Below are 11,853 nucleotides of genomic sequence, written 5' to 3'. Positions count from 1 at the left end.
TTGGTAGTGACGTGTGTGCAAAATACACAATATACACATCAGTTAGCACTCGTAGCCGCAAGAGGGCGACAAAGGCCCAGTAGTCAACATGTCCTAGCAACAACAAAACTAGTTTAAATTTGCTATCGTAAACTCGGAACGATGCCGTGATCCGCAATAAGATCAAGTTGTTCCTTGGCTGTGTTAAAATACGTCGGTGTGTGTGAGAATCTGTAAGTGTACGTTTAAAACGGTCATTCGAGACGTTCTTGCACGCACAGGCCTGCGTAGAAGCAATCAAAATGTCAGTTTTATATTAACATTGGCAGCACCTGAAATGACAGGTCATAAACAGTGGTGGCTTATCACAAAATGTTCTGTGCTCCGGTATTTTATTCCCTCTCTTGTTGCAATTTAATAACTGTGATCCAAAACGTGACAGCTTGCACCACTGCACGCCAAGGAGAAGTGGGCGGGGCTTAACACGGTATAAAAGCAAGACTGACCCCGCCCCTTCATAGTAAAGTATCTTTGGCGGAGGTCGTCATGTACAGCAGCGGCGGCAATTTAGCTAAAAAAGGATAGAAATTGTCACTATTTGACATAAAACAAGTCGCTTTAAGCCGTTCTCATGGTGGAATCGCGGTGTCGGAGAAGAACTGGCTTATGAATTGAATGCCCCTCTTCCAGTCTCCATGGAATATCCACCAAGGACCACCACCATGGCTCCACCGGTGCCGCCGCACAAAGCCCAGCCAGCCCGGCCGGGGCGAGGGCAAGAGCGGCTACTGAAGTGCGTGCTGCTCGGAGACGGTGCTGTGGGCAAGACGAGCCTGGTGGTCAGCTACACCACCAATGGCTACCCCACTAAATACGTCCCCACTGCTTTTGACGACTTTTCTGGTGAGCGAAATGCATTCAGTGAATGAAATATGACTATAAAGTGAACGTTTAGTGGAATAGTTTGTGAATCTTTGCTAGCATGGGTATGCAGATCAATTCTACTCTTAAAGCAAGGGCAAAGTGTCGCCTGGGGGTCACTTAGCATAACCTACATTGAAAAGTTGCCCCAACATCCTTTCATTTCTTGTTCTGTTACACCCCGGCCTTAAAGATACATTTTAATGAGTTACTGTGGTGCAATAAAGCTCCCAGAAGACGTTCCTCCATCTCAGTGAAGTTAATGAATGTGTTTCTACCTGTCTGACACCTTCAGAGCACCCGCCCAAGTGTCTTCATGTCCCAGAATAGAAATAATAACAGTAATAAGGTGTGTTTGCTTATCCTGCTAGCTCTATGTGGATGTGTTCTCCCTGATGTGGTTGCCATGTTTCTATTTGGAATCAGTCCACTTTTCCACTTTGCTATCAGTGTTGACTTGTGCTGTGACAATGATTTACCGATGTCCACCTCATCGTCACGTCCAGGGTGTCCTCTGGCTTTACTTGTTCAAGTCTGGGGGTAATTTCTCCCATATTGTCTTTGTTAGCTGTATGGGTGATGTTGTAAGTAACATTTTAACATGCTTCATGGTCATTCAAGTGTAAAAAGAAGTGAACCACTGTACAACTAGAGCAGCAGTTGGGTAGGTGTAGCCAGGAAGCCAAAGAAAAAGCAAAATGTCTGCCCATGTGAGTTAAAGCAGATTTTCTTGTCATGAGTGTCATTGTTTTGTAAACATTTAGTTGTCACGCAAGTGTAAAAAGAAGTGAACCACTGTAAAACGAGACTAGCAGTTGGCTAGGTGTGCGGGAAGCCCAAGAAAAAGTGAAGTGTGCATACATGAGTTGAAACAGATTCCCTGCCACAAGTGAGATTTTTTTTAACAGCTGTCACACAAGTGTAAAAAGAAGTGAACCAATGTAAAACGAGAATAGCGGTTGGATGGGTATAGTAAGAAAGCCAACGGAAAGGGAACACCTTTGCACAGGTAAGTTAAAACAGAGTTTTCTCTGGTTCCAGCCTCTCAAATGTGAATATTTTGGAATTTCCTTAGTCATCCATGAAAGTAGACCTATTATCTTTGTGTTTTAGCCAAAACACGATATTCACACAAACAGTATCAGCTTTGACTTTGTCGTCTCTCTGTGCCACACAGGCTGGATGACCAGACGGTTCACTCTGCATCTGTCTGCGCGCATTGGTTCTATAGTGGAACCAACAGAGAGAGTGAACCCTCCTGTGTAGAGGCGGGGCTACTAGCTACCACCCTAGAAGCAGTTAGCTTCGTGAGCCAGCATACGCTAACAATCATGGCGGCACAAAGGCCATCGTTTTTAAGATGAATGCCACAGCCACAGTGTGGGAATATTTACATGAACACAGATGACCAACACGGACAGTTTTCTCAACTGGGGGAAAAAAAAAGTACCAATGGAGGTGCTCGGGCAGCGGAGCCTTCGTCGCGACAGACAAGGCTTACTGAGGCGTTTGGTCGGCAAATATAAACAAAACAGTGCAAAATGGTGCACACTCACAGACGGTGTCGTTGGCTGTACTGCAAAAACATACATACCGGCTACGTCTGTGTCAAGCTAATGTGGCCCACACAGGTAGACTGTACACTATACTCGAGTACCATCTAGTGGTTCAAATGTGAATAATTAATGAAGAATTTGTCCAAAAAAAATGTTGCCCATAAAATCGAATATCGCAGATCATTTGTAGCACAATGGTCGACCAGCAAAAACACGTAGTCAATGTAACTTCCTGTGTATATTCTTGTCTTTTGGAATAAGTGTCAAAAAAAGTCCAAGAAAAAGCATTGAATCCTTTGACAACGTGTTTTGTGCGGCTTTAGATGTGTGATTTCTTGAATTGTGCCGTATATTCTTTCCAAAATGTTGCCGATTTTCCACTCGTGCACAAAACAGACTTGCCCCGTTTCATAAATGCGTGTGTGCTAATGCGCTTTAAAACCAACTGGGATGCCACAAATCCCATAAAGGACGGTGAAGTGTGGGAACGCAGGCCACAAAAGGCGCTGTGTGACTTGCACAACTCAGCCTTGTTGTGGTCAGCCTTGACACTGCGGCAGAGTGGACGCATCTGTCCCAGCCGCTCACAAGCTCGCATTGTCTTTCTTTGACGTCCCTTCTGACAGAGACTGATTGTGCGCTTGGTGGTGATGTCATTTCTCGCCATGACCCACCGTGAATGAGTATTTTAAAGAAGTTGCGAGGAGTTATGCAACACCACAGGTGGCAGAAAGCCAAGGGAGCGTTGAAAAGCGAGCCGGAGATGATAAGGAGGAGCGCTTTATTGAAGGAGTATCATATGTCAAAGGATTGGGAAACGATTACACAATGGAAGCGTTGGCTTACTTTAGGGCAGCAGAGCATCATTTCTATTCAGTCTGTGTCGCGCCTGGGGACCCGCTTTCTTTGAACTCATGCACTTTCCTGACCCCCAGCACGCTTGGACGAGGTTTGCCTGGGCTCAGCATGAATGTTCACATAAGCCTCCCAGCAGTTATTCAAGATAATGAATAGAAATACCTGTAATCATCCACAAAATCAAAGGTCACCGTACTCCTAACTCCTGTTATTCATGATAACCATCATCGTACATCATAGGAATACATAGAAAAACTCCTAATAGTCCACAAAGTCAAAGGCAATGGCTCTTCTAGCCGGTTCGGTTATTCACGACAACCGGTACCTTCCATAATAAGAAAATAAATCAATAGAAAGACTCAAAATAATCCATCAAATTAAAGCCCATGATGTGTTTGCTCACAAACAGGCACATGCACACGCAACATAGATGTGAAATATAATTCATGTGATTGCTCCACCTGCCAGTTGTTACTTAACTCATTCAATCCCAGATGTTTTTCAAAAGACAACCCCTTCAGTGGCGGCCATTTGAGACCATTTGGACTGATCTTTCAAGGCACACACAATATTGTGTTCTGTGGCTACATAAACGTGGAACCTACCAAAAGAAAGATTAGACTTTCATCAGAAAAAAAAAGGTTTGGTTCTACTTTTTTGCGTTCTTTAGTAATCAGCAGTAGAACATAGGTAAGTTTCAGGAAAATACCAGTTCCCACCTTCAAAAGGGAGAAAAGCAGCTTTTTGTGAAAAGATACATTTCAAGCATAACTTTCTCTTTGACACAAATACCACAGCATAAACAACACAAAAAAGGACTTGTTGAACATCAAAATAAAAAATGTATTTACAAATATAACATCATAAACTATCTACAATTTTCACATTTGGAACTAAACTGTGTGTGTGTGTGTGTGTGTGTGTGTGTGTGTGTGTGTGTGTGTATATATGTGGTCAAATTGCCCTACAATGCGTAAGCTTCTGCACGCTACACTCCTCCACGCTCTTCCACTTCCTCCTTGCTGTCGCGGGTGTTTTCCAAGCAAAAGATCCATGCCACGCTCTTATCAAATGCTCTTCTGCCACCTTGTGGCCGTTTTTATGGCTTAAAAGTGGCATCCATTAGTCTGCACGTGCGTCATCACCTCGTTTTGCCTCTCGCGTATCAAGACATATAAATACGTCTTTGGGATCATCATTATAAAAACGTATAAACACGTATTTGAATGAGTTAAATGACCGCCCTGTAGAATAAAAGTAACCAGAATTGCTCAAAATAAGCCACAGAGTCAGAGAACAACTCTCTGTTTCTTTTTGTTTGCATGACAGTTTTCGTGGTAGTGGAAATCTGCGTATATGTATTTCAGCTTCCTGTAGCGGACATGTTGGTCTTCATGGGGCTGCGAGCTAGTTGACTGAAGGAGTCAACAGCGCCTCTGCTGGTTGCAGCAAGTAGTGCACTCCATTGGACCTCAGTGGCTTCAAGATGCAATTCATCAATCACTTCCACACAAAGGGCACAACTCTTCACCTAATCTCGATAGATAAACTCCAAAAACGAGTTAGCAGCCGGTGTCGGTCTTTCCATGACGAGGCTTTGATCAGGTCCGACATGCAGCCACCCCTCCCCCATGGACACATGCTAAATGTTTCCATGTTGGTCTTGCATGGTGCTCCCTCCTGTCTTAAGAAGAACAAATGACCCCATCGTGCAACCCTGATGACTCATCCACTTTTTCCAACGTGAAAATGAGGCCCAGTGGAAGAGTCGGTGAATAAACAAAATCTGCTTTTGTTTTTAACCCCCCCCCCCCAACTTTACTACACATCCTTGGAATGGCCTTTGTCAAAACATGGCAGAGGAGAACAAAGTCATCCCAGCCGCTGACATAACCAACCAGCTAGCAGGCTGGGTGGGCCAGACACTGCTGTGTGTGTGTGTGTGTGTGGGTGTGTGTGTGTGTGTGTGTGTGTGTGTGTGTGTGTGTTTTTAAACAGGCAGCCTTTTGGTTGCACTAGAAAATCTTCTAGTACGTGCATAAAGAGTTAATTTATCCTCTTGTTTTTACTCCCACAGCCGTGGTTCAAGTGGACGGGAGCCCGGTTCGACTACAGCTGTGCGACACCGCAGGACAGGTGAGTTGACGACGCACCACCACCGCCCGATTACTCTGAGTACACACTGAGTACGTTTGCATGCAGTCAAATAATCCTATCAGAACCGGAATATCAGCAATAGCCCGGTTGCGCACGGCCATGTAAACACCAACAACCCTTTAGAAAAAACGGACTATAAGCTCTGGTAGGGGCTCTGGTGGAAGCGGGTATCGTGGATGTGGATATTTCTTCACGTTCTCACCTTCCATTACTGAAGAAAGTGAGACAGAATCGTGTCACGTACTGGTGGTGGGTCAGTACCAGCACCAAAGCACAAACAAAGGTGTGTTGTTGTTGCCGTTTGGGTTAGCGTACTGTCGCTTTCATAGAGGCAGATCCATTAACATGCTCAAGGATACTGTAGCGACCTAGCATTTACAGAATGTGTAGACCTTCGTGATGTCATTTCTGACATTGTGTGAAGCTGTGAGCGTGACGTGTGTGTGTGTGTGTGTGTGTGTGTGTGTGTGTGTAGGTGTGCGTGCAGAGAGGACAGTTGATTTTGCTGATGTCGTTTTGTCATGGCTTGGCCAACAGAAGCCTGACAGTAACCCCTGGACTAGAGCATCAATTATATTAAAAAAACATGACAAAATCATTATGAAAGTGTGATAAAATAAAGAAATAATCCAAAAAATAATTTTTAGATATACTTTGCTCCATACCCTGGCCAGATTTGGATATGTTGAATGTGTGTCTTTTCACTGGAAAACGACATAAAAAAGTTGTTAGTGACAGATTTGAAATCATTCAATACCAAAGGCGTATTTATATGTTTTTACGAACACTGACGCCCGATCTTTTACGTCTTTTGCATTTTATTTGTGCAAGAGGCAAAAAGAGTTGATGATGAAAGTGCACACTACAGTAATAGATGTCACTTTTAGAGCATTTTTAAGCCATAAAAACGGCTACAAGGTAGCAGAAGTGCATTTGATAAGAGCTCGGCATGGATCTTTTGCATGTAAAAACACACTCGACCGCAGGGAGGAAGTGGAGGAGCGTAGCGTGCAGAAGGTTATGCATTGTAGGGATGTTTGAATGCATTGTATATTATATGTCTGTATTGAATGAGCTGAATCATTTTGCACATGGACATTTGTTTCTTTTTAAATGCAGTGTGAAGTGAGTAGGGTATAGTACCATGTTCCCTCGCTACATCGTGCTTTTGCAATTTTTTTTTAAGTGCAATTTTGCATGTTTTTATTTTTAACAGCGTCTGAACGTGCATTGTGTTGTGTGTCCTTGTGGTGTATTAGAGCCATCTATGGGTGCTCTGTTGTATGAGTCTGTTATTGTATGTCCTACTGCTACCAGCAGAGGGTGATGTATGCTCATGTGAGAAATGAAGACGTGTGCGGCTGCAGTAAAGATGTCGTCCTGCCACCTCGTCTCAGTATGTGTTTATGCGCCTGTACGAGCCATGACAGTCCTGACTGGCTAAGGGAGAACCCGCACATTGTGTTGTGCATCCTGATTGGCTGTAGACCATTGTCAGTCTCCTTTGCGCTGTTTCCTGTTGTGGTCAATGTTTGCTAGCAAACTAGCTAACCATGTGAGCTGCTTGCTAACCGCCAATAAACACTAGAAGAAGAAGCCATTAACCATTTTAACAAGGATACAAAAACGTTACAGCCAAACGGACGAACCAGGACGAAGAGGCACAGCCAGAGGAGTGAAACATCCATGAGTCACTTCATTTATTGTGCGCAACCCCGTAGAGAGAAATGTGAGAAAATGTTAATGCTTGTCTGAGAAAAGTGTATCAAGTGTAAGGTGAGGGCTTTTACAGACTTAAAACATATAGAATTTTGTAAAGTATGTTTTTCTGTTAGACAAATTCAAATTCTAATACAAATTCTCATAATCACTTCAACATGTGTCCAGATGATGACTCATTTTGTGCCTAGCTATGTATTATTTGACGTTAGGCTGCACCAAGCCTTCGGTTTAATTACATTTTTGGTGCAAATGTGATCTGTATGGACAGCAGAATTCCACGTCTCTTTGTGTCGGACTTCACCTGAAGCACAAATCTTGGTCCACCGATATGGAAAAACTTTCTGTGTGTAATGTTTCCATACTCCAGTCTAGCAGTCATGCTTGTTTTTTGATGCTCTCTGTGACATGCAGGCTTGTTTCATAATCCAACTCCAATGAACCCTGCCCTGGAAGCAGCGCATTTGATATTCCAAAGCCTGCCAGGCATTGCCACTTGTGTACTGAACCACTAATACGCCACACAAGCTGCAACACACACGTTGACATGCACGGGCGGATAGGAGCAGATTCAAGTCCACAAACGCTGTTTTATGCAGTTTGGTAGAGTATGGGGGTGCAGATGCAGGTTAAGACTGGAAGGACTGCGGACAGACTGGAGGAAAAGAGGGATTAGGGCAAGGAGGAGTGGTTTGTGCCAAGTTTAAGGGTATTGGTGCTTCTCACAGAGACAGATGGCTTCCTTAGTGCTCATTGTATGGATTATTTCTCATGATTCCCTTCATTTCTATGATGCAAGAAAGGTTACCATTGATACCTGGTGGGAGGAGCCATCGCGTCGATGTCGCACGCATGTGTTTATTTCTATTATGTACGGTGGCGCTTATCATCAATAACTAGTGGGGAGGAGTGATTGCATTAATTAGATGACGCATCGCATGCATGCATGTGTTGACGCCTGAGCAAGTGGACCTTTTTGTGAATTATTTCCAATGTTTGTGTTGATTTCTATGACGCAAGGTGGCAGTTATCATTAATAGCACACATTAATTATGTGACGTGTACATTAAATGCATGTGTTGATGCCAGAGCGAGCGTGCCGTTGGCTTTCTTACTTCTTTTGTGCAAGGTGGAGGTTATCAATAACAACTAGTGGGAGAAGCAATTGCAGCCATTTTAATAATATATCAAAAATGTTCTTGTACATAAGCGAGCGTGGACTTTGCGTGTGCATTTTTTCAAGCTTTTAAAATGTGTTTCAATTATGCGAGGTGGCGGTTATCATTAATAACTGGTGGGAGGACCAATCGCAGTCATTTTAATGATACTGCTACGTGTGTTCGTACAAAAGCAAGCATGGACTTTAAGTGGGTGCATTTTTTTTCAGGTTTTTTAAATGTATTTCTCTTATGTTATGTGGTGCTTATAATTAATAACTGGTGGGAGGAGCAATCGCAGTCATTTTAATGATATATCAAAATGGTCTCTTACATAAGCAAGCATGGACTTTGCGTGTGCATTTTTTCAAGCTTTTAAAATGTATTTCAATTTTGCGAGATGGCGGTTATCCTTAATAACTGGTGGGAGGAGCAGTTGCATTGATTGATTGATATAACATGTCCAGGTTGGGCGCTGGTGCAAGCACCCAGTATGTAGTGATTCAACTGCAGGAAGTATTGCTGTCTACCTTTCTTTAAGTCAATAAGCGTCTGTGTCTCCATCAGGACGAGTTTGACAAGCTGCGCCACTTCTGCTACAGTCGCACGGACGCCTTGCTGCTCTGCTTCAGCGTGGTCAGCCCGGCGTCCTTCCAAAACGTCTGGGAGAAGTGGGTCCCGGAAATCCGCCGGCGCTGCCCCCTCACGCCCATCCTCCTGGTGGGCACGCAGTGCGACCTGCGGCAGGACGTCAAGGTCCTCATCGAGCTGGCCAGGCGGAAGGAGAGACCCGTGGCCGAGGAGGACGCCAGGGCGCTGGCCGACAAGATGGGGGCGGTGACATACGTGGAATGTTCGGCCCTGACGCAGAAGAACCTGAAGGAGGTGTTTGACGCCGCCATCGCCGTGGGCTTGAGGAATTCTGAGAGGCGAGTGCGGCGGGAGAAGGTGCGCAGCACGGCCGATAAGATGAAGATGCTCTCGAGGTCGTGGTGGAAGAAGTACGTGTGCGTCCAATAGAACTTCCTGCGGGACAACACTGGCTTGACTGTGGGAGAGCGGAGCAACAATAACAACAATAACGTGACGTTCTTGTGCTCCTCGATCATCAACACACGACGTTGACCAGTGTCCAACCAAAAACTACGCAGCTCGTTAATGGAAGGCGTGGACTGCAGTCTCAAATGTGAACTGGAGTTGGAGTCAGGACATGAACTCAGACTGGACTCCCTCCTTGCCAAGTATATCATCTCCATGTGGTGTTCACTGTCATTCTACTCTGTTTGCCAAAATCACAACAGCGTTCGTGTTCAATGGAATAATGACGGGGCGGGACGGGACGGGACATATGAAAAACCTCATGTGGATTATGCAAGTTTTTCATTTTCATGCAAAAACATCAGAATTTCGCAAGTTTTTGATTTTTAAATGAAAATAACGTGACATTTAGCATGTTTCATTTTGTTTTTGGGACTCAAAAAGTGTGGACATACATGCTGTCCATTAGTTTTTAATGACACAAAAAATAGATTGAAAATGTATTGTAAAAAGCAGACCAATCTTACGCTCACGTCTGCTTTGTTGCTGTCCAATGAAAAGCATGTACAGTGTTCCCTCGTGCCATCGTGGTTCACCTTTCGCGGACTCCCTGTTTCGCAGTTTTTTTCCTGTGTGTAATTTTATGAGCGCCGTTACAGGCCGAGCCTGGCCCTTTAAGAAGAATTGCATTGTGGGAAGTTGAGTGTCGTAGCTCTGTGCCGGCGGTGTCTCTCTATTCTCTCTCTTCTGTCTGCACCGCGGCTGTCAGTCTCCTTTGTGGCAAAGAAGCTAACCGCATGTGACTCTGAACGCTGTTTGTTTGCACGTTTCCTCTCCGACAAACCTCACAGTGTTGATGAAACGTTCTGCACCAAAAAGGCAGAGGAAGATGCTGATCATCTCACAAAAAGTTGGCTACTTCATGGATTTCACGTATTGCAGGCTGTTTTGGGAAGCTATCCCCCGCGATAAACGGGGGAACACTGTATCTCCATATTTCGCGTTTTGAAAACCTTTATCCAAAAACACCAAAAACAGTTGTTGAATAATTGACTCAGTTTGAAGATTTCTCCAAAGCTGGATATCAAAATCTGTTTTAAAAAGCATCAGTCAATCTGTATTGTTGCTGTCTGATATATTTAATAGTATGTATCTCCATATACTGTATATATATTTTTTTTAATCCCAAAAATAAAACACAATGCATTTATGGGGGGGGGTTTGGTATAAAAATATATTTTAAAAGCAAATGAATCAAAAGCATGTATCTCCAAATGTCATTGTTTTAAAAGTTTGAATGAAAATTGTCATTGGACTGTGACATTTATGCTACAGTTTGACTAAAAATGCTAAATGTGAAATTTGGAATCCCAGCTATCCTGGAAGGTGTTCCCTTTCATAACCAAACACGTTGGGTGGTGCCAGTGTACGTTGCACTTGTCATACGTAAACGTCAAGACGCGGTGCCAGGCAATGACCTGTGCACCAGCGTACCAACTATGCAGGGTACCTCCAGCATTGTCCTTTAAACACGGTGCCAAAAACAGCTGAAGCGACTGGCCTCGTGTTTGCTCTGTGCTTCAACACAACACGAGCTGGTTACCCGACCACTATCTGTCCTCCACGTCACTCTTCTGTAACGCAATGGCCCAACACCCTCTGCTCCATACACGTTTGCTTCTCATTTTTCAGAAGCTCCTCATTCAGGCTCTGTTCTCTGTTCCCCACAGCTGATGAAATGAATCACGACAAAGCAGATGCACAAATGTGCCATGTCTTTATGTATGTTACATAGCATAAAATGATGTTTGTAATGTCACCGTGCGTGTGTGCGTGTGGCGTGTGTGTGTGTGTGTGTGTGTGTGTGTGAGCGACTCAGTCAGAAATGGTACGTAACAGTTGAAGGGTTGGAATGGAGCTAAATAAAATGTGAAACATTGAACATTTGTCCCTCTGTCCCACTTTAATGTAGATATTTCTTATGACTTTGCTTCCATGCACCATCACAATTGGTGAAAATATTGGCAAATTAATTAAAGGAGCAAAGAAATTAGGGATGCTCCGATAGCATCGGCCGAGTTCCGTAAAAACACGTGATCGGCACATAAATGCCTTTCAAAGCCGACGTGACAATTCATATTACGACAAACACAAACATGACATGAATGTACATTGTGTGTTGTGTCACGTAGGGTTGACAACTCCCGTATTGAGGAGTGATGTGTCAGTGGTGAACGAAACGGCTCGATGAGCCGGCTCGCATCATTTGGAGACAATTGGGAGCCAATTTGTTTTTTCCTCATCTTTTTTTCTGTTCAAGGCAAATCTCATTTGTAGAGACGTGTGGCGAGTCCACACTGAGCAGGGGAGGGCCAGGGTTAAACACTCTGTGGTGCTCTTTGAGCCGATTCGTTCATGAGAAACTTGCATGAAGAGATTTGACCGATTTTGACTTCATTTGTTTTATA

General features: G+C 44.0%; 1 protein-coding gene across 1 annotated transcript; it reads left to right on the top strand.

The window, feature by feature from the left end:
* Positions 1 to 516: 516 nt before the first annotated feature.
* rhoub (ras homolog family member Ub) lies at positions 517 to 11,327 on the top strand. Its single transcript, XM_054793814.1, has 3 exons — positions 517 to 882; positions 5,392 to 5,450; positions 8,915 to 11,327. The coding sequence occupies exons 1-3, from the start codon at positions 675 to 677 to the stop codon at positions 9,365 to 9,367; spliced, it is 720 nt and encodes a 239-aa protein (XP_054649789.1). The 5' UTR covers positions 517 to 674; the 3' UTR covers positions 9,368 to 11,327.
* Positions 11,328 to 11,853: the final 526 nt, after the last annotated feature.

This window comes from Dunckerocampus dactyliophorus, chromosome 12 (genome assembly GCF_027744805.1).
Source record: "Dunckerocampus dactyliophorus isolate RoL2022-P2 chromosome 12, RoL_Ddac_1.1, whole genome shotgun sequence".
NCBI lineage: Eukaryota > Metazoa > Chordata > Actinopteri > Syngnathiformes > Syngnathidae > Dunckerocampus > Dunckerocampus dactyliophorus.
Note: the sequence above shows the minus strand (reverse complement) of the source record. Positions and strands in the feature narration are given on the sequence as shown.

Excerpts from the sequence above, each read along its gene's own strand:
- rhoub (XM_054793814.1), top strand. The coding sequence starts at position 675 with ATGGAATATCCACCAAGGACCACCACCATGGCTCCACCGGTGCCGCCG. Across the intron at positions 883-5,391 it reads TGCTTTTGACGACTTTTCTG|CCGTGGTTCAAGTGGACGGG; the intron begins GTGAGCGAAATG and ends TTACTCCCACAG. Across the intron at positions 5,451-8,914 it reads TGTGCGACACCGCAGGACAG|GACGAGTTTGACAAGCTGCG; the intron begins GTGAGTTGACGA and ends TGTCTCCATCAG.